Source organism: Cygnus atratus, chromosome 1 (assembly GCF_013377495.2).
Source record: "Cygnus atratus isolate AKBS03 ecotype Queensland, Australia chromosome 1, CAtr_DNAZoo_HiC_assembly, whole genome shotgun sequence".
In the NCBI taxonomy this organism is placed as follows: domain Eukaryota; kingdom Metazoa; phylum Chordata; class Aves; order Anseriformes; family Anatidae; genus Cygnus; species Cygnus atratus.
In genome coordinates, this window is record NC_066362.1 from 46,154,565 (window position 1) to 46,176,992 (window position 22,428).

Consider the following 22,428-nt stretch of genomic DNA (forward strand, 5'->3'; position numbering starts at 1 on the left):
ACTTAGTGAGAACAAATTATTATCTTAGAGTAAGTTTGCCAGTGAGAAAACCGTATCTTCTTCCAAAATTTCTGCCCCATTCTAAATGTTGGTGTCTTTGAATTGGTCGTTCAGGTTGTCCTAAGCCATGCTGAAGTATTGATGTGATGTTGTCGTTGAAAATATGGATTATTTTATAATTCCATTTTACTTTAAATATACTGAAAGGGACATTTCACTTACTAAGAAGAGGTTAAAAGTTAGATACATTATCTGACTGCTTCTCAGGTACTGAATTTTGTCCACTTGTTCAGTCTCTTATGTATACTCTTATTAATAAGTAAGGTTGTACACAAGGCTATACTAATGTGATACAGCACCGTTTAATTTTAGTATTTGTTTTATTTTACTACTTCTGTATTTCAAATACACAACATGTTGAACTTCATGCTGTAGTCTGAAACAGGCTGGGGGCGAAATACATTACGTGTAACTTTGTATCATGTTGGGGTCCATTCCAACAAATTTTTAATCTTTCTGGAGTCTGCCAGATAATGTTTTTTATCAGAAGGTATGAAAATTAGGTATCTAGTATTTCTGTCAATGTGATTTTTGCTTCTTCTTCAACCTAATGCTGTTCAAAACAGTGTTGGTATTCACTGGACGTTTTCCTGTCAGCAAGTGCACACAAGGATGAAAGCCTATCAGTGGGAAAAAATAATCTTGATCTTCCTTAATCATTCATACATAAAGAAAAGCAACAAAAATTACAACTTGCTGACTGCTAATCCCTCCCTGGTAGTTGTGGAGGCTTCCTGAACTTTCAGTTATTGCTATTTATGGTTTGGGTTCTTCAAAAGAAGCGTAATGAGGATATCCCTCGCTTCTCTCCACAGACAGGCTTACAGCAGCCTATTCCTCTTATAATACTCTTATAGTTTAAGAGAGAAGGGAGATCCTAAATCTACTATAATGTCTAAGAAAAAAAAAAAAGAGACAGATGTTCATAGCTGTCTTAATAACTCTTCTTGGCCATCCACTGTGCTTCTCAGCATTGTACAGCTGTATGCTCCAGCAGGGCAGATGATGGGTTTGTTTGGGGAAAATCATGCAGATATATTAGATTGAGTTCTATACAATGGTAGGGTTACATACGTTTATTGTTCCCACCCAAATTGCAGATTCTTGCAGCCATTCAAAATTACGGATATTTGGCAAGAACTGTGCCTATTAGAGGAATTATACTTTATTTTTCCAGTCACATATTTGCGCTCCAAGGATGGATTTATATTTTATGATTTCCTATTTGTTTCCAGCTATTTTCTCTCATAAACTCCCTTTGCAGTCGACAGTACTGTCTCCTTATCTCCTTTCCTCACCTGCTGTAAACTGACCTTTGCTTCTTGGAGATTAAATCTTGCTGTCCTGACCAGGAGAGATTTATTAATTATATTTGAGAGATGCCTTCAAGAACTTAGGAGCTTTCATCTTTCTCAGCATGGAATGGGAAATATTATAAGTTGTGTTTTCAGTCAGATTACTGCCTTCACTTCAAATCTCCATAGGAACAAGAAGAGAATAAATTGTGTTTACATCAAAATAAGGAAAAGGAATAAAGTTTAATTGCAGCTGGGAAAAGACTTGTTTTCTACAGTAGACTCCATCTGGCATTTACACATCTGAATTCCTTGACCTTGTAGAAAGGGAATGGTTTCGTGCTTACCAGCACAAGTGCAGCAGCAATGTAGACTCTTTCCTTGATGTGATGTTAAATCACTCATGTTGCATACACCAAATTGCACAATCTGAACCAATCAGCCCCCTCCCAAGAGAGAGCTGAGATTCTGTTCTTGGATCCTGCTACCTTCCCGAACATTGCATATTTTTCTTAGAAGTTTTCCTTATTAAAAAAGAGGTTCTTAAATTTCAAGTCAAAGTTCTGGGGAACCAGCAATGCAATTCTATTCAAAAAGCATGTTCTGACTTGAGAACAAAATGTCAAAGTTGGAATTATCACAAAATCTGCTTCCCTTATCTCTGGAGAGGAAGATGAAGCAGTGAAGAGGTGACTCTTTCTCTGATAACAGAACAGTGAGATAGGGTCTAAGGCATTCCTTCCTTACTCCTTCCTACATAAAGAAGAAGTTGGATATAAATGACCTTCTCCTTGTTTCTGCTAATCCCTTTCTGCTTCTCAATCCCCATTTCTCCCCCAGAAGTAGAAGGGAGAACTACTGCCTGTCACAGGCCTCCTAGTGAAACTAGCCGGTAAAACACCACATCAGGATCAAATACCGCATTTGAGAATGAACAGATTCTCTGATCTCTGTGCTCCCAAGTGGGACCTGTAGCTCTCTATCTCTTGTGTCACCACTGCTTTGGGAGCAGTGAGGTCCTGCAGTGAAACAGGAGCATGGACATTATTCAAAAGGGAAAAAGAAGAGGTGGGAAGTCTTAAAGACATTTAGTACTTATGCATGTCTACATCATGCCATCCCATGTTCTTCAGAAGACTGTACATCCTTGAACTCTCTGGCTGACAGGAATCCAAGGTGCAGGAGGGCTGCAATGCCCTGTCAGCAGCAGATGAGTGTGTACAGATATTGCAAAAACAAGGAGCTCTCATTCCCAAGTAGATGAGTTGCAGGTGCATCCCCAGTGCAATGTTCATATTAATGATGTAGCTTGGAGGCATCCACTAATTGTAGAGAAGTAAACAGTTTTGTACCACAGAGATTACAGATGCTATCATATTCCAAGAGGTATTAAATTATGTCAGTGAAGCATTTTTAAGCCTTTTGGACTGTGAGAAGTTAGTAAATATTTGTTACGAGGCAGACTGCATTTTCAAAATTGGCTTCAAAACTACCAGGCCAAAAGCGAACTTTGTCTTTTTATTTCATCTCATGCATGCTGTTGCCAAAGTGATTCACTCAAAAGGAAATGCTTAACAAGGCTTCATAAGCCTTACATAAGGAACAGACTTACGGATCTGATAGTAGGTGGTATACCAACACATATTTTGAAGTGTGCAGTTTGATTCCATTTAGAATTAAGAGCAGCTACCAGTATGGGAAAGTGTTCAGACACTCTGAGTGAAGTCGATTCCAGTACGTAATGGAATAGTAAAATTACCAGCTGCAGTCTTCAGATAGCTATTAAAAAGTAGTATAAGACGGAATTAGGAGATTTGTTTGCAAAAGTAAAAAGCCAAGATGAAATTTTAAGATTTTACAGGCTCATAAACTTGCATGCAAAATTTATTTATGAAGTTGTTAGTGAGTTGGCATAGTTGAATAATGTCTTTTCACTGTGTATTTGCAAGATCAAGTATAATTACATATGCAGTAAAACCTAAAAGTGAACGTGGTTTCATTTTGGTCACTGTAGGAAAGCGGAGTAATCCAGTTATAAGTGTACTTCTATGTACATATAAGTACATGAAAGTGGTCAAGGTGGCAAAGTAGAAGTACCATTGTATCTTGATTCCTTTTGTCAGAAAATAAATAGATGTGGTGAAAGCATTTTGAGAGTGGGCTGGATTACACCATATGCTACAATATATCAAGTGAATGTGTGAACACCTTTCTTAGACACCATTCTGTGTGCTTCTTAATTTCTTCTTCAGCTGCTTTGTGTGCATGTATGTGCATAGAGATACCATGTTTTGTATACCGCAGGCGTATTCAGAAGAGCTGGATTAATGCTCTCAGTTCTGCACAGAACAAGGTATTGCTGTGCAATCCTGTCTTGAAAGGATTAAAAGCCCTTTAGCATTTTATGTTATGTATATGCATGTATTTCCTTTTTAAAAGCAAACAGCTAGTTTATATTTCTGTATTCACAGAAAAAAAAATCCTCTGCCTCTTAAGTCATCATTGACTAATTTGATTTGGTAGGTACAATGGCTGGGTGTATCTCAAATTAAATTATCTGGAGCTTGGTTTGTATTCTAAATAAACATCTGGCAGTTCTGCACAGCCTTTAGCTCAAAATCAAAATACAGGTAGAAATGCTTCACTCTGGAGAGTTTGTAGTACTATAAAAATCTATTTAGAGTCTACTTGTGAGTAGTAGTTTTGCTTTTTTTCAGTGAAACTACAGAAAATTCATAAACAGGATTGGAAGTAACAGCTAGAACCCCAGACTGCTCTTTTTCTTCCAGGAAATGCATTCAGAGTTGAACTTGCTGTCTCCCTGTCTGGCCCCCTGCTAGACATGGGTTTGTCACTGTCCTGCATAGTGGCAGCAATGGATTCAGATGCAGACTGAGAAAGGTGTAAATCCCAGCCTTTACTGTAAAAGTAAGCACCGTAATAACCAGGCAATTATGCAGAAAAGCAGTAGCTCACTTAGAAAGTCAGATGTGCTTGCAGTGTGGCCGGTGCCCTCCACAGACGTCACAGGCACCGTGAATTCCAGCAGATGCCAGATCCCTCACTCTGAGGCTGCAGCAGGGCAAGTTCTGAGGGGCACTGAAGCCCTAAGGTCAATTTAAACCCAGACACTAACCTGTAAGAATTACCGTGTTGTTGTCCATAGATAGCTTATTTATTTCTATACTGTGACCACTCACTCTTCTTGTTCTTTTCAGAGATATTCTTTTTCTTCAGAAAAGTCTATTAGCAAAAGAAGCTTTGGCACAGCAGCAGTGCATCAAAATAAAGGAGAGGCTTCTATTCCGATTGGTATTGATTTATAAGAAAAAGGGGCTCCATGTCTTTTAGGGGGGTCTACGGAAGCTGAACAAATGTCACATTAGATTTAGGATGGCAGTGCTTTCCTCCATCTTCCCATATCTGTAGTCAAGCCTGTTTTATGGCACTTGTGTTTCACATGGTGTACTTCCACACTGTCATCTACCTATCCTATAGGAAGTATTTCAGAACTGGGACCAAATTTCACTGTATGGCATACAGACTCTCTGCAGAATTAAGACTCCTCACTGCAGGAGCAGTGCACTTGAGGAGACAGGACATGCACATCTGTCCCTGTGTGGATGACCAGCTGATCCTCTGGCGATGGCAGAGACAGGCAATGGCAATAAGCCTAGAATACGCTTGCTGTTCATCCAGATGATTCTCCTAAAGTTGTATATTAAAATAAAGAGCCAAAGTTACAGTCACCATGGAGTTCATAGTAACTGTGACCAGTTCCAGGCTAGTGAGCACTTGCCCAAAGACAGGGTCCTGTCACTACGATTACTTCTACATGAGATAAAATCTAGTCCTGCTACTCTGGTATGAACATGCCTTGCAGCATTAGACCATATGCCAACATCCACATGACATTCTATGCCAGTCTTCAGCTGTGGGTCCTATAACCTTGGCTCAGGTCCATATGCTTTCCACAGAGTCAACAGATGGATGAAAATATTGTCACCTCATTATGTCCTCAACAGAATTGATATGGTGGTTAGCACCTGAAAAGCATGAGGAAAGGAAGTACTGATGCCTGTGTCCCTCCTTCTCAAATTCTGGTCACAGGCATGGGCAGAGATGCCACTTGGCCTGCACAAAGGACCAAAAGAGCTGACCAAGAAAGCTGCGGGATGTCTGTCAACATCCTAGAGTCTAGAGCCAAAGCAGTTACAGTGCCTGAGCAAATGATGTTTGTATTGTATCTCTGAAAACTCGCATTACACTTCCTGGCTGCCACCCTCTCCATTAAAAAAGGAATGAACAAACAAATAGTATGAGCTCACCATGGCAACTCAAAACTCTTGAGTAATTTTATGTGGACTTCAGTTAATCTGTCACTAGGAGTGGAGTGAGGGAAAGAGAGCTGTGTGTTTTTCACAATAGCACTTTACCAAGGATATTACCCCACTGCCCAACTGTTGCAACAGGCATATAAGCATAGAATTGTTTCCCGAAATCATGTTTGTATGCTGGATTGCAATCTTCCAGAACACCTTTGCATGAATCCTGGTTTTTGTTTGGTTTGCAAGTTGATAAGGAATGTCCACTGCTCCTTACCAGCTGAGATGGTTTGGCATAATAAATTGCAAATGTCAATCAGCCTCTGATTCATTTCATATTTTGCCTCGTACAGATTAATGTCATCTTGATGATCTATTTCACTCAGATACTGTCTTCTGTCTCTTCACAACCCTCAATAAATATGAAAGATCAGGTCTGCCCTAGACAAAGCAAGGTGAATGTAGAACAGATAAAGAAGATGATTAAAGTACAAAGTACTGGTCTAGATGAAGGAGGACTCTCAGGGGGCTGGTACAACAAAGCCAACAGGAGACTTCACCTTTATGGCAAGTGGCAGATAGTACAAATTAGACCAAAAAGCTAAAATAAGTGAACTAAGTAGCTGTGTTTGTATAGTGTATGGGAGGAGAAGAGGAATTTTGCTGCTAAGGAGACGAGGAAGGAGATAATTACAATAATCAAAATGGGAGACAAAGAGCTCCTGAATGTAGCTGTCGGGATAGAAAGAAGGGACAAAAGTTGGATGATTGCTGCATTGCCAGATGATTAAAGTGATGTTGTCATATTTGCGAATGTTTTGCCTAGATACGAGCATATGTGGGGTATATTGCTAGTTATTCTGATGGATGTATGTACTGCAGCTTCTGTGCAGTCACTGTCATGCTTTGTGTGCATTGAAATTGTATTTTATGAAGAGAGTCGGTTGAGGTCTATTGTAGAGACACGCAGGTATGTGCTTTGCTCTCCTTTTGGCAGGGATGCCATTTCGTTTTCCACTCAGAGACATGCAAATCAGATTAGTGTCTTCCTTCAGACTTCATAAGATTTTTCAGAATGTTTTATCATTTAAGCTTTCATTTTTAAAAAGTGTCTAGGCTCCTCGTAAAAGAAGCTTTCTCCAGGATAAATTGACACTTGACATCATCTTGAGTCTCTTGTCATTTGATACTGAGAGACGCAATATTCCTCTCTGTTGTATGGATGGGTGGGGCTCTCTTCAAAACTTAATTAGAGGTTTTAGCCTTCACAGTATGGGACACTAATTGCAGAATGTGGTTGGATCTGTAGCTTTGAATGTTATGTTGGCAAAAATGGAGCCTTGTTTGATTCAGGAAGAAATGAGATCTGATAAAGGGACTCACAGTTTTTTTCTTTTAAGCTATTATTTGTTTGCTGTCTAGCGTTACCATCACCTTTTTTTTTTTTTTTTTTCCAGATACAGTCTGTGTTTTCAAGCTTAAATCTCTTTCTTTTAATTTCCTTTCAAGAATACAAAACCACTGCTGCTGCTTTTTTTTCAACTGCTCTCGTGATCTTTTTGGATGGCATTTCTAGACCTTTTGATGTGCTTGCACCCTCATTCTATGTGCTGGTATTTCTTCATATATAACTGTATCTGAACTTAGGTTTTCCTCTCAAGAACATGTTTGATTGATCTCTATGATCATTGGCAGAAATTATCATGAGTGAGCGTTCTCTGAACTTCATCTACATTATTTATCTACAGTTGTTTTGTATATAATAGTTTTCTCTGTAATTGCCTCCCACCTTAAAAGAATTCAAATCAGCTCTAAGCTACGCCATACTTATTTTTCTTCCTCTCTCTCTTTTTTTTTTTTAGTAAATTTAGTCTGTAAACTAATCAATAGGCTTTCTGCAGAGAATTTACATCTATCCCAAATATTTGCCCAATCATTCGGCAAGAAATATCTTAGCTGTATGTCTCACGTTGAAGGCACACAAAGGTAGAATAGCATAAAAGAAAAATAGCTTTATACAAAGGTATAAACTGTAGGTAAGAGAACCTGGCACTAAGGGAATGCAGAATAAACCTCAGTGCTAATTCATGTGTAAAGCAGATTGCAGTAGAAACCACACTGGAGGAAGTGCAGACAGTTAGACTTTGCAAGATACAACATCGGACTGACAGATTGACTGGCAGGCCTGGAGGGCTGCAGGGATATCTCATGTCACGAATATAACAGCAAGAAAGTAAGAGAGTGAGTGAAATATTCCTAAATAACAACTAATTGCAGCAAAGAAGTAGTTCTACAAAAAAACACTGCATTGTAAATTTTTACAGCTGGGAAGAACAGGGAGAGGTGAGGCGGAGCTGAATGGGGCACATCAGATGGATGTGTTAAACATGAATATTTTGGGAAATCCTTGACTGGTCACTTTAAATATAGCAAACTTACTTCATTCTCTTCCCATGGTACTAAGAAAAAAGAGAGTTTTTATCATTCTTGCAATAAACTGCAGGACTCAGCAGTTCTTGCATCCTTGCAATAAACTGTGGAATTTTGTAACTTCAAAGCAGCTATTTCAAAAGCCCAGAACACAGTCAGCTCAAGAAAAAGTCAAATACTTGGATAAATACCTATTGTTTAACTGAAGCATTTTGTCAGAAGAAGAAAAGATCGCTGTTCTTGCAATGCAATGTAACTTCACCTGCATCTTCATTTTTGTTTCAGAAGTCTACAGAACAAATGAAGAAAGTGCCAACCATTGTCCTGTCTGTCTCATACAAAGGAGTCAAATTTATTGATGCAACAAATAAGGTATGTGCAATCATTGAATATCAGCTTTTTGTCCTCACAAATAGGAATACTTATGAGGCTGGCTCTGTTAGAACACCAGGCCAGAGAGGGGACAGATATGCACTTTGTGTTTCCTTTCTTTTTCTCTTCTCTTCTCTCCAAAATGAAAGTAATCTTATTGTCACTCTCCAGAAACACTGTCTGGAGGACAAGTGAGGCACACTTAATGGCTCAGTTGGAGAACATTGTGTCCAGCCTTCTGCTGTTAAAAGGCAAGCTCACCACAACAGACATTTGGCAAGGGGCCTCCACAGAATCCTTAACTGTCTTCTTCTCTATGCAATTCCTTAAATATACAGAAAATATATACATATTTGTTGGTCTATATAATTTTTGTCTAAAAATACGAATGTAAAGATGTTTCAATAAACAATGAAGATGCAAGGTTTTATCCAGGGCCAGCCATTGTAAGAATAAGAAACATGAGCCATGAGTGTACTTTTCAAATGTTAGAGCCTCTCTGACAGCTATGTTCCTAGTAGTAGCCATTTGACTCACTGAACGCCAGCAGCTTCTTCACAGTTATAGTTCCATATTTTGTTCATCTTTCTATGTGGCAATGCTCCTGTGCTTTGCTTCTTACATTTCAAAATAGACAACATATCTCCCTTCCCCTTTAAAAAAAAAAAAAAAAGACAGAAATTGATAGATTGGGGAACTCAGTGATGGACAGAACAATGGGTTATTGTTTAGCCAAAGTAAAATGTAAAATCCCTGTAAGCAGGAGTAAAATAATGCATGGATTTCTCTTCTGATGTCTAAGTTGGCAAGAAAATGCAATTCATACTGATGCTTGCATATGAATAGAAATGATTGTTTTTTTCCTGTTATGTGACTAAAATGCACTACACAATATAAAAAGTAAGTCAGGCAACCCAGCTTCCTGACCAGGTTAATAATATATATAACTGCTTTGTGTTGCTGAGCATTCAGATCATACCATACATCTAACCCAGTATCCTTCAAACTTGACAAAGCAGTCAGTTTTTAAAGGAGTGTAACTAGAACTGGGTTTTAAGTGAAGGGACAAAAGCAGGTTTGTGATCTTCTGCTACAGTTTGGAAGCCACATGCAGGGTTAGAAGACAGCATGAAAGAAAAACAGAGATGAAATTAGTATTATGTCAGGTATGGCATATTGGCTAGAGCAGAGAGGCCAGGGAATCCTGTCAGTTTCTTTTTCTCCCATTGCATCAAAATGGAGCTTCTGCAACCCTCATATCCTTTATGTTCTCTGATGTGCAGGACATAAATCAGGACATTGTAATGCTATTAACTACAACTTGGATAAGGCTGTATTCAGCTCTTAAATCTCCTCTATAGTGTAAGGGACATTACTGCAATGTCCTTAGGTTAAACAAAATTAAAAAAATCAAGAGAACACAAGGAGCTTCCAGTGTCTCTTTGTACAGTGCATCTCGTCTTATGTATGAAGGAAATTTGAAGTAAGTTGGGCAAATTGTATTAGGTGCCTTTAGTTCGATCCCACTGAAAATTATGCCAGTAGTGCAATAGATGTACTTGATCAAGATAAATAATGCCACAGTCCTGTGTGTTTGCTCAAGTGGTAGAATGCTTTCTCTTCAGTTCAAAATCTGCACTGCCTTTCCCTTCTGTAAAAACCAGGTAATAGCCTGCAACCCTCCCAGGAGCATTGTTATCAGCCTTGTCCACAGTGTGCTGTACCCAATTCCTTCAAGACCCAAAACAGATTAGCACTAAGGTGAGATCCTATTCAGACTTGTACTGCTTCTGTATGAGCTTATAGTTGACAGCGCTGGGCACCACTTAGCAATAAATGCATACTTTTAAATGACAAAAATAGCTAGCAGTTATATGCTTGAAAACTCAGCTCTCATGGCTGTTCAGCCTTTTACTTTATGCCACCAAGCTAAGAATTTGTATTCTGAGTTACAGCAGGCAAAGCTTCAGGTAACAAAGGGGCTCTGACCTCATTCCACTAAAGCTATTTCAGTGACGCCTTGAAGCTTGGCATGACACCACTTTGACGTGACACCATTTCTTTGCAAGTGAGGCCAGAAAGAAATTGCTGCTTAGAAAAAAGCAGACTTTCAGAAATTTCTCATGGATCAGAGCTAACCCTAACTTCAGGATAATTTCTGCAAGGAGAGGGATTGCCTGACACAAGGTAGGCAAGCAAGGGGAATGTTGCTTATCAAAAACTTGATCTCTCAGGGGTATTTCCTTGGCAGAAGCAGAACTGACTTTCAACTTCCCTTCTTTTTTCAGAGGCTCTGGAGGTTGCTCTCAACAAACTGAGTAACAATTTTAGAACAACAATTTTTCATTGTCGGTCAGTGCCAGAGGAGTGCACCCAGAAGAGCAAACTGGTTCATAACCTTACAATTTCTATAGTCTAAGACTATAGGTCTACTGGAGTAGTGACCCTAGGAAACAGTAAATGCATGCACCGAAAACATTGTTAACTTGGAAAGGAGATCACAGCATAATCCTGTAGAAGCTAGGGAAAAGCCTATTTCACTACTAATTTTCATCCACAAGATTTATTTTAGGCACACCTTATTTTATTCAAAACAAAGTTGATAATGGCTATGTTTCCAAACTTCACTTGGTTTAACGTTAAAATAAGCTCTAAAGCACAAACCCCTGTGTCAACCCCAGGTCACCTAGGAAAAGTTTCAGCATGGCAGAGCTCTTTTCATCTGGTTGCTTTGTGAGTTGTGATTTAACATAAATATTTCACACGATTTTAACACCTTCCAAGCGTTAATTCTTTCTGCTTATTAAACTACAATGTTGACACTACAACATCAATGACAATATATTACAGCTATATCTGTAATCTTAAAGGGATATCTAAATCCCTGGTTTTGGTATAATTATAATTCTCATCAAAATCTTTACTGAGGGTAAAAGTTATCAATTTAAGAACAAAGGAACTAAAATGTTTAAAGTAACATAAAAAGCCAATGGTCGTTAAGCAGAGATTATACGTGTCATTATAAACTGGCATATATTGAAACATAAGTAATATTTTTGTCATTTTTATGAATAATGCATTAAACAGAAATAATCAAGTATGTTGCAACAATTTAAGATTAAGAGGATTATTTTGTGTCTTCGGTAAGCATTTCCTTATCATGTTTTTTCTGTAATTTGAAATCTGGAGTGCTTTTTATTAAGATTTTTCCCAACCCATTATTTCTTCAATTAGATATATTAATACATCTTTTAGAAAACTTGACACCTACATACAAGAGGGAAAGTTGCCACTTAGCAAATGAAAGAAGATATGGCAAAGTATCCTAAGTAACTTAGTTGTATATATTTCCTGTACTTTAAAAAAAAAAAAAAAAAAAAAAAAAAAAGGAGGAGGAGGGGAGTTGGAAAGGAAAAGAGGAAAAGACAAGGGTGAGGGAAAAACAGAGATGTTCAGAGATTGTTTTAACTTGAACAGATGCCACTAAGGCAACAGTGAAATGTAGAGCTGTGAGGGACTGTGACACTACAGATGTCATGTGTTCTTTGGTGCAATAGAGATGTCATACTGCAGCAGGCTTGTTCTCTTTCTTTGTTATTTTTTTGTTTGTTTGCTTTGTGGAAAAGCCGTAGCTACAGTCAGGAGGGCCACAATTCAGAAGATCATATAAACTAACCTCTAAAGAAATTCCTATTTGATGAGTCGTTCTTCTGTTAAATTATTTGAAATGTGTTTGTCGAAGAAGCAAGGCCTAATCATAAGCCACTATGCAGTATCTTCTTCTCTGGCTTCATGGTTCCTTTGGCCTGAACACAATAATTACATATCAGTAATTTATGTAATGAATATTCATAATTTTCTTCAAAGCTTTAGACAGCTTTTTATTTCATCAGACAGCCACGCCCCACCTCTATCTCAGTCATATGCTGTAGCTTACATTGGCTGTTGCAAGTAGTGTTGCTCAGTGCATGAACAGTTTAATATTTCTAAATCTCTTACAGGATGCTGTTGTTGCTAAGTGGAGAAAAGTTGCCAGATCCTTCTATAGTTAAACTTCTTGCTAAGCAGAAACCTTTCAAGAGCTCAGGGTTTTAATTAGAAATGATGATGCTTTGTTTTGTTTTCTTGAAAGAATGTATCTGAATTTTATCAAACACCACATGCAAAAAAAAAAAAAAGAAATGGATATTGAGCCTGTTGGGTTTCAACAGATCCTGTCTTGAAAACCATGTAGCCTGAAAGAGTGTGAGGTAGTGACCATCAGACAGAAAACCAGCAGCACTGGAAAATGCTTGTATAGTGCTCTGAAACTGTATTTACAGCCCTATGCCAGAAAGATGTCTTTTTGTCAAAAATACTGCATAAACTGTATAAAACCCAAGCAAAATCATAGGGAAGACTGTAGAATGCACTTGTTGCCTACCAGCTTATTGACAGTTTTAGTTATTGTTGGAGAGGATCAAAACTGAAATGAAATGTATAAGCTCACACATGGAACGTATTAAATCTCTTCTTAGTAAGAAACTTCTGAAATACTTCAGCACAGTAGATGAATGTAAATACAAATCTAAAAGCAAGCTTTTTGCAGCTTTTACATGTAATTCCTAAATTGATTGATTTTTTTTTTGAACAGAATATTATTGCTGAACATGAAATCCGTAACATTTCCTGTGCTGCACAAGACCCTGAAGACCTTTCTACATTTGCGTACATCACTAAAGACTTGAAGACTAATCACCACTACTGCCATGTATTCACTGCGTTTGATGTGGTCAGTTTATAGAAGATACTTCCTTTAATAGTGCTTTGTAATAGTTATAGTTCTTTAATTCTGTTAAATCATTTTCAGGCTATATAGTGATTAATAGAAGGTATTGTTCATTTACCACATGAAAATACTAATCTATTATGAGGTAGTAAACGAACATTTTTGGAGAAAAGCAAAGATTTTCTTTGATACTGCCTTATTTCACATCTGAAATAATTCACCTCTGTAATTACAGATTTTTACTGTAACTTTAGTGAGTAGCACAAGAGAAATTTGAAATGCTATTGAAACAAAAATTATTCAAAAACATTAATATAGTATAACATGTATGAATTCTTGAAACATGTTTACAAGTGAGTCTTGACACACAAGTCTTCTAATCTCTGCTATAGCTTTCCAAGAAGTTCACAAAAAGCACTTTTGACCACCCAGTCTGAAATTTCAGCACGTAGCACATAGATCAGAAATGAATCAATATTCGTTACATTCAGTGCTTAGTCCTGCTGAAAGGCTGACTCAAGAGGTAGCTTAAACTAAGTTTGCATTTTGGACTATGTTCCACCGCCTGCAAAGTCAAGGAAGGACTGGTTTGGTGACTTCCAGCTTTTTGGCTTTTACCCTCATCAGTCTCTCCAAACCAACCAACAAAGGGTGAGAGGGAAAAACACTTTATTGTGGAGGCCTTTGGAAACATCCCATGTTCATGATGTGGATGTGGTCTGCTTTTTGGACAGAGATCAGATGTTATCTCAGTAAGTGATTTCTTTGGATTTCTTAGCCCAGCTGCTCCATGGGTTTCAGTGTTTAGCTGGATCAGTCCCAATAACACAAACATCTTTCTAAGTATTCCTTAAACCTTTTGGTATTGTATTGAATAACCTGGAAAACTGTAACTTCTGCAAACGTATAGGGAAAATATGAAAAGTTTTATTCTTACTTTAAACAGACAACCAAAAAAAAAAAAACTTAGATCTGAGAAAGAGGAGACCACACAGAGAGCTAACTACATATCTCAAGAGGTCCTAGGAATATTTGGCTACCACACTAAATCTCATAGATTTGAAACATCTGTGATAACAGAGATCTGGGCAGAACACTGTCCTTTTTATGTTCCTGTGTAAAAAGTTACACCTGTAACCATCATCAGATTATTATCACTAGATGGCCCCTCTGTTCTCTTCTGCTCTCTGTCACGGCAGTGGGAGTTTTAGCTTAACAAATAATCCAGATATGGAGTCTGGGGAAAATTTATTCTAACACCACCTTTTCCTTTTGAAAACAGATTGCATTTATTTGGAAATAAGTCTCAAAACTCTTATTTCTGTTAAAAAACAAATAGTTTCCAAATACCATGTCTTCATTTATAGGTCTAATAATCAAGCACAAACACAGACCCAGGTAAAATTCATTTTCCCTTGCTTGGCAAGGAAAGAATAGTGATCAAGGAATAATTCTAACATTTTGCTCACTTCCCATACCTTAGGAGGAGCATTTAATACCCCAAGCACTTTGAAGTTTCTGTATTGCTTAAAATAGCCATTCAATGTCTAACTGTCGTAGTTTTTTCCTGCTACATAATCCTTGGTTGGGTGTTATCTACTCAAATATTCTTTTTGTGTGTGTGTGTTGTTTTATGTTTCAGGATCTAACATTTCTTATGGAAGTACAAGCTCCATGAAAAAAATATCTAGATACTCAGAACATAAGCACAGAGTAAATTAAATTTTCTATTTAAGTCTAGCATTTATGGAGCCTGATCTTACAGTTTGCTAATAGAAACAGTCCTGTCATTTTTTTAGTAGATAGAAATCCAACCATGATAAGAAAAGTAAAGTTCAAAATGGTAAAATCCACAATAAAGTATAAAAAAGATACATCTTAAATCATATATATTATGGTAATATAATGTACACTATTAGATGATTTTTTCACTCTCTTATGTCCTTCAATTCCTCAGGAAATGTGGGAAATAGCTTTTTTTTTTTTTTTTGAGTAGGAAAGTATTTTAGTATAACATATCAACTACCAGCGTTACTGATACTTACTATTTAGAAGTGACTGTACATTCAACTTCTCTACTCAGAGTTATAATGCTATAATCAAAATTGGGAAAAACATCAGACTTGCTTGAAGAATATTGAAGGAGACAAGGCTTGGGGGGAGAAGAGGATTTATTGAGCAATATTTGAAACCCACTTCACTCATTCACTTAGAAAAAGCAGCCCTAAAACTACCAGTGAGGGATTCCTACTGGAGAAAAAGCCATCATAACAGTCCCTGTTCCAAAGTTCAGTTCATATATGGGAGATATCCAAAGTAATTTCAGTCAGGTATTCTTTCATTGTGCAACACACCAATTAATAGAAGACAATCTGCATAAACTGGAGCGGTATCTGCTTTTGTTCATACAAAGGGCCAGACTAGTACTCTGCATAACCCAAAGACTTTCCTTTTCTGTATTCTTCTGTCCTTCATTGCACAGATTAAGCTGGATAAGCATTGGAAACAGCTAGTATATATATATAGCAGAGATGAAAAAACATGTTTTCAGGTCTCAAAGTTCTCTTTATTGCCTTCTTCCAGTGGATTTGGAGACTGAAATTTGTTTTGGAAGTTGTTCTCTGTTCACGTGACCATCCAGGTACAATCAATATAGCATCTGCATGTCCTCAGAACGAAATACTTCTTTCCTTTCCTAAACCCAGAGAGAGCATGCCCAGATGCTATCCTCTCAGGGGCAAATTAGGCAGAATGTGTGAAAGCGTTTTAATTCCTCCTCACAACCTTCTTGAGATGGAGCACACTCAGGCACAGAGAGCTTTCAGCTCATGAGCAAATGAGTCTCTCCTCTTTGTCTAGTCTACATAGATGGCTTTTGCAGAAGCCTGAAAAGCACATTTTGAAAGCCTGTTTCCATCTTTGCATTGCATACAATATCTCTCTGTGTCACAATAGAAGAGAGGGAAGGATTCAAAAGAGTTTGACACCCATCATTGCTTTAAATCCACAATGAGAAAGGATGTAGAATTTGAGTTCATGAAAACTTCGTGCAGCCCAGGAGTCCACAGCTGTTAAAGGCAAATGCCAGGTGTGCTTCTCTTGTCATACCAGGTTCGGTGAGCTGAGCTTTCTTCCTCTTGAATGCACTAAGGCTGACGCATTAGAGTGCAGACAAATGTACGTCCTTTCATGTGCCCCCAAATGTAAATGTTTTGTGGTCTGGAGGGTAAAGCATCTGTACAGTCAACAGTGTAAACATACATGTATAGCAGCTCTACACCCAAAGAACTCAATTTACTAATAAATAATCTTCCATATTTGTCAGGTTTTTATAGTAGAAATCCTTGACATCAGGCCTTGAAGACTCCATCATGACTAAGAATTGGGCAAATGATTACATCCCAGGGAATGGAAATTTTGAACTGGGATAGAATTTTCAGATTTTTCAAGTTAAGATTTCATATATTGTGTTTGGTTTGGTTTTACCTACTGGGATTTTAAGTTCAGTACATTGCAGAGAGGGTCTCCTAATTGACATTACTACACAGCCAATGAGGTGGGTAGCTCATACCAATTATCTGTGAGATATCAAAGGAAGCTTCTCCAGTAAATTCAGTCTAAAGACCAAATATAACATTGATCATAAAGGGGAAAAAATTTTTTGCCTAAAAGCAGAAACCCATCAAATCCTCATTATATCCAAAGTGTTTTTCCAAAAGGGCAAAATGTTACTTTTTCAAAAAAAAAAAAAATCCCTTGCAAAATCCCTTGCAAGTGACATTTTAAGTTTTTGTAGATCAAAAGACAGAAATTAGCAATCTTGCTCTCATTCTTAAAGTAATCCTGAAGCCTCAACATAGCTTTATGGAAGCATGAAAATACAATGAAGAAACAGTGCCTGCTGCAACTTATGCAGGAAAAAAAAAAAAAGTAAGCTAAACTGTAGCAAAACAATTAGCTGTTGTAATTGGTTGGCTGAATTAAAGTGGTTGAAGAATAGACTCAGACTTGCACTAAGAAATTGAAATATAACATTACACTGGAAACAAGGCAGTTGACCTCAGTTTCTCATAACACACAAATTGTTGCTTAAAGGCATTAGCTTACTCACTTTCCTTCTCTGCCATGCTGAGCAGAGAATGGGATTGTAGCAGCACTCAGAATCACCATGGTCCTAAAAAATTTACCTCCTTTCCAAGGAGCTTGATGGGGTGACGTAAAGGTCAATGTCTTCCACAGCGACCACAGGGTCTACAACTTTTGTTCTAAGCATCTCTTGGGTAGACAGACCTGTTTACTTCCTTTTGTGTCATATGTTAAAAAAAAAAATCAAATGGTCTGATCAGTCTATCAGAAGGATTTCCATTATGGTTTTTACAGTTGTTGTCTTCCTCCCATATCCTCAAGAGAATCCTGCTCTTACCTCTCCGGTAATAGCCCATCCAAGAATATATGCTAACTCTCGTCTTCATATTCCTCTCCCAGTACTACAAGTGAGAACTTTCTCAAACCAAACCTATTTACTTCTGTTGTGTGTTTTGGTTTTTTCAATGATAATTTTGCAGATACTTTGTTTTAAATTTTAAAAGGTAAAATTCTAAAGCCCTCCATTATATCCAAGTGAAGTGCATGCTTCACTTCTTCAAAGCTCTATCACAGTACACCGTGTGTGACATTTATGCACAAGTTATGGTTCGGTTTATGTTTAGAATATTGAACAGAACAGTACACACTTTGTATTGTTTGTCATATTTCAAATATGTATTAACTATAGAAACAGCTACATGTCTGCATGCTCCAGGCAGGCCTATTTTTTTCATTTTACACACTATACAAGAAAACAAACCATAGTGGCTTACGACAAGATGCAGGACCCAGACTAGATTTCCCATGTCTCTGCATGGCAGACTCTCTGCTTTTCTCTACTCTGATCTCAGAACTGTTCAGTCTGTCTCTCAGGGACCTTTATGTATACCTCCCTGGATAGTGCATTCTCCCAGTCCCAATAGTATTACAGTCTGCTTTTTCTCCAAGCCTTTATTACACCCTGTTCTGTTGATGTATTCCTTTATCAATAATAATATTCAGTGTAGATAATCCCATGGTGACATAGTACACTACTTTAGTGTCACAAAAGCAGATTAAGATGTCGTTAGAATAATATCCTCGTGCTACTAATGTGTGCAGTCTATTTCAAATAATATTATTCTGTACCTTTTTAACGATTATACTCAATTGGTCTTAATTCTATAACTAGTGTCCTGCTAAAAGGCAGACCACTTTATAATAGTCTCTTTAGCCTTTCATTTATGACTCCACTGGCAAACTGTAACCTCAGTATTTCTCAGTCCTGGCCAGTTTCCTTAAATTAAGCGTGAGACAATTTGGAGACTATTGCTATCAAATCAGACAAACGTTTTTACTCGGGAAACTATGCAACTTTGGCTAGCTTGCTGTTGTTAATGCAGTCATAACAGCTGAGAGGATGTCCCCGTGGAGGAGTATAATTGTTTTCTCTCTGACCTAACAAAGGCCAGAGTTGGCACCTTTATAAGAAGCTGTTGTAATGAGCCAAATAGGCTGAATTTAGCCTACGCTTTTTCTACAGAGTATAAAGACTCTCATTACAGAGAAAGTGTAGGTTATGAAGTACATCACTCAGTGTAGTGCGATAACAAAGGGATAGAATTTCTTCATGACTGCAGTGAAACTGTAGTATATGGCATGAAATAAGACACAGTCTTTTAACTATTTAATGACTGAAGGGCAGATAGTGTATTTCTGTGTGTCTTGCACTGCTTTCTCACTTATTACAAACCCAACAGTTAGAGTTGACAAGCTAAAAAGATGCATCATGTAAAATTACTACATCTGAAATTACATCAAAAGCATGTAGGTGTTTTAAGGGCTCACCTAATTTCAAAGCAATACAGGAATGCACCCAGCTATGGGCTACAGTTGTTCAGGAAGGAGAGAGTAACTTCTGAATTAAATCCAAGATGTATGAATTACTCTAAGGAGAATGCAGGACATAAGAAAGTAAGCCTGCAGGCTTGTGTTTGCTCTGCAGGTGTTCAAAATATTATTGGAAAGTTTGTAGGAGCCTAGAAATAAATATACCGAAACAACCCCACAAACCTGGAGGAAAAAAAAAAAAAAAAAAAAAAGACTTTCACTTGCAGTTTGGATTATGGTCAGCCAGCTCTGGAGAAGGAGAGGTCAGCAAAGGAGGTCTGAAGTAGAGGAAGGTGGAATGTCAGATACCCACAGCAGTGCAAGATGGGTGGGGTCTTGAGAACAGCAGATACGGGGTGAGGTGGGAAGAGGTGGGGGGGTTAATGACTTGTTCGAAGAAGAGGTGACACCTATCCACCCACCCCTTTTCTCATGTTTAGTGAGATAATGTTTTCAAAGTTTTTTAAAGTAGTTATTTTCACTACAGTAGATTACATAGAGATTGTCCGTAATCAATGAGAAATCAAATAACAGATGTAAATATTGCAGATATTGTTTTTAAATATTTTCATTACAATGCATTCTGTAAACAGTACTACGCCACTTCTTATATCTAACAATAACTCCACCTAACTCCAATTTTAAATGTTTTTGTTTTGTTCCAGAATTTAGCTTATGAAATCATTCTTACATTAGGACAAGCATTTGAGGTGGCCTATCAGCTTGCACTACAAGCACGAAAAGGGGGCCATTCTTCAACCCTCCCAGAAAGCTTTGAAAATAAACCCTCCAAACCTATTCCAAAACCACGTGTTAGTATTCGGAAGTCAGTGGTAAGTAGAAAGGAGTGGTGCATGCAAAAAAAGAAAAATAACAATAATAATAATAGTAAGCTATACAGTAAGAATTGATGCATGTGTAGAAGCTGTGTAAGTTAATAATACACCTGTTGAGTCAGAAATTCTCCACGTCTCAGCTGTGCCACCTCTGCTCATCACCTGGTAGGGTTATGTCACTGCAGTGCAGGAAGCCACTCAGAACTGCCCAATTTGTGTTCCTCCAGTTTAGAAAGTTGCTTGACTAGTGTTGAACATATCTCTTTTCTAGTTATTCCAAAGTTTTAATTGATTCAGCCTAATTCCAATGTATTGTCCTTTTTTAAGTGTTGTGTATCACAGCCAATGCATACATCTAAAACTGTTTAGTTCCATGGACTTCCCGGAGCTCGTGTCAAGAAATAAAATCAGCACTAAACCTATCATTGGTACACGATCACTGCATGTGCAAATCAGTATCTCAAAAATTTTGATGTTTGATATGGGTATGATTGCCAGATGATGAAACCTAATCAAATTGCAAATCCAAATCAATCTACAATGATCTTCTTGTCACACCAAACAACTTCTTTTCTTACCTTTTTTTATGCTTTTTTGACCCTTTATGGAACCTCCTGTTTCAGAACAGCATTTCAATACACCTTTTCAATATCTTCTTTAGAATCCCAAATTCCTAAAAATCCTAGGTCATCAGAGCAACATATTGATTTTCTTTATTTAAAGTGTCATCCTAGAGTGCACAGCTGACAGGGAAACACGCTTTTACGATACAGCTTTTCAAAAATTATGAAAATTATTTTAAATCAAGTGAGCATAGTGTGATCGTGTAGTTGACTACATAGCGTATCATATTCACTGGCTATAAAGAAGAACCATACTCTGCAATATTGAATTCTGGGATGAGGGGAAGGCGATATGTATACATGAACGTGTACGTATGACCATACACTTTCTTGTTCATCACCATAGGATTTTAAGAAAGAACATTTCCTGATGCTATCATCTGTCTCAGTACTGAAAGGACTTTGCAGGATCAAGTGTTGCTTTAAATGTAGCGTTAACAAGCTTTGATGTGCTACAACTTGGGGATCAGCACAGCTCTGATCTAAACTGTAAATCAGGGCAACCATCAGCAGGTAGATGGGAATGCAGACCACTGCAGACTACTGCTGTAGATGTTAGAACAGGACTTTGTTGATAAAGGTTTTGTGGTGTGTTCTAGTATTTTATTTTATTTTTAAGAAAAAAACTTCTACTAGAAATGCTGTGTGCAGAGATGGTAACCCATCTGTTTATTTGCATTTGTTTTAAAGCAAATAGATCCATCTGAACAAAAGACTCTTGCGAATCTACCATGGATTGTTGAACCTGGACAAGAAGCCAAAAGAGGCATTAATACCAAGTATGAAACTACAATTTTCTGATACAAAACTGTCCCCCTGTTCCTTGTTGTGCCTTGCACTCCAAGCAGTCACAGCACAGCCTTTCCTTTATGGCAACGTTTCAATCCAGCAGAGAGGAAGACTGCACTGTATGAGTGGCCTTGTAACTAATGAAAAAGGCTGATAGTCATTTCTGGTGATCTTCTTCCTGCAGCACTGACAGAAGAATGACACTATATGAAGACTTTTAAAATTACAGTCCACAAGAGGAGTGAGAAACATTATTTTTCACACAGTTCTCCCTTGTGACTTTGCCACAGTGCTTTCTTTGATTTCTTATTTTAGAATTCTACTTTTTAAAAAAAAACAAAAGGTCTCCTAACTAACACTAATGCTGCCTACAAGTAGGATATTTGATTGGTTTTTTATTTAAATCTTGGCAGTTTTTAATTGAAATAGAACCTGAATTAATAAATAGAGTATTTGTGAAACCACTGAATTCATTAATAATTGCTGTGTTGAATAAAGAACTCATTAAAGTGACAAGAAATTAGGTACCCTGATTTCTGTGTGCGCTGGTTTTATATGTAATCCTTGGTGTCCTTTGATCCTCTACAGAAATAGGAACTTCTTGAATTGTAACAAAGGATCAGAGTTTTATGAATGGTTAGAAAAAAAGTATTAATAATGCACAGAAAACATTTATTAGATATTTTTATGGAAGAGAAGAACTATAGGAAAGCATATGAGTATTTATGGAAAAGAAGCCAGATTAATTATGACAAATATTGTTTATTTTAAAGTTGATTAAACCATTGCTATTGCAGCATTATGAAAATTATAAAAGTTGTAGCATCAGTGCACTGGATGTTCCGTGTGATCAGTCTGGAATGCAAGTGGAATGAATGGTCATTCTACTACACCTACATAATAGTTTATGCAGTTTGACATTGCTATAGCCATGAATTCTACTAGTATTTTTAAAAATAATCTCAGTGGTTCTAA

The 22,428-nt window shown here is 37.5% G+C and overlaps 1 protein-coding gene across 7 annotated transcripts in view; it reads left to right on the forward strand.

Annotated features, from left to right (window-relative positions):
• ANKS1B (ankyrin repeat and sterile alpha motif domain containing 1B) overlaps nucleotides 1–21,986 on the forward strand; it is a 439,810-nt gene extending 417,824 nt beyond the window's left edge. For all 7 annotated transcript variants that reach the window (XM_035551795.2, XM_035551794.2, XM_050708106.1 and 4 more), the window contains 4 exons: nucleotides 8,396–8,482; nucleotides 13,116–13,253; nucleotides 19,871–20,038; nucleotides 21,355–21,986. In XM_035551795.2, the coding sequence (XP_035407688.1) occupies nucleotides 8,396–8,482; nucleotides 13,116–13,253; nucleotides 19,871–20,038; nucleotides 21,355–21,465 (504 nt within the window). In that variant the 3' untranslated portion in view covers nucleotides 21,466–21,986. The remainder of the gene's footprint in view (nucleotides 1–8,395; nucleotides 8,483–13,115; nucleotides 13,254–19,870; nucleotides 20,039–21,354) is intronic.
• The last annotated feature ends 442 nt before the right edge of the window (nucleotides 21,987–22,428 follow it).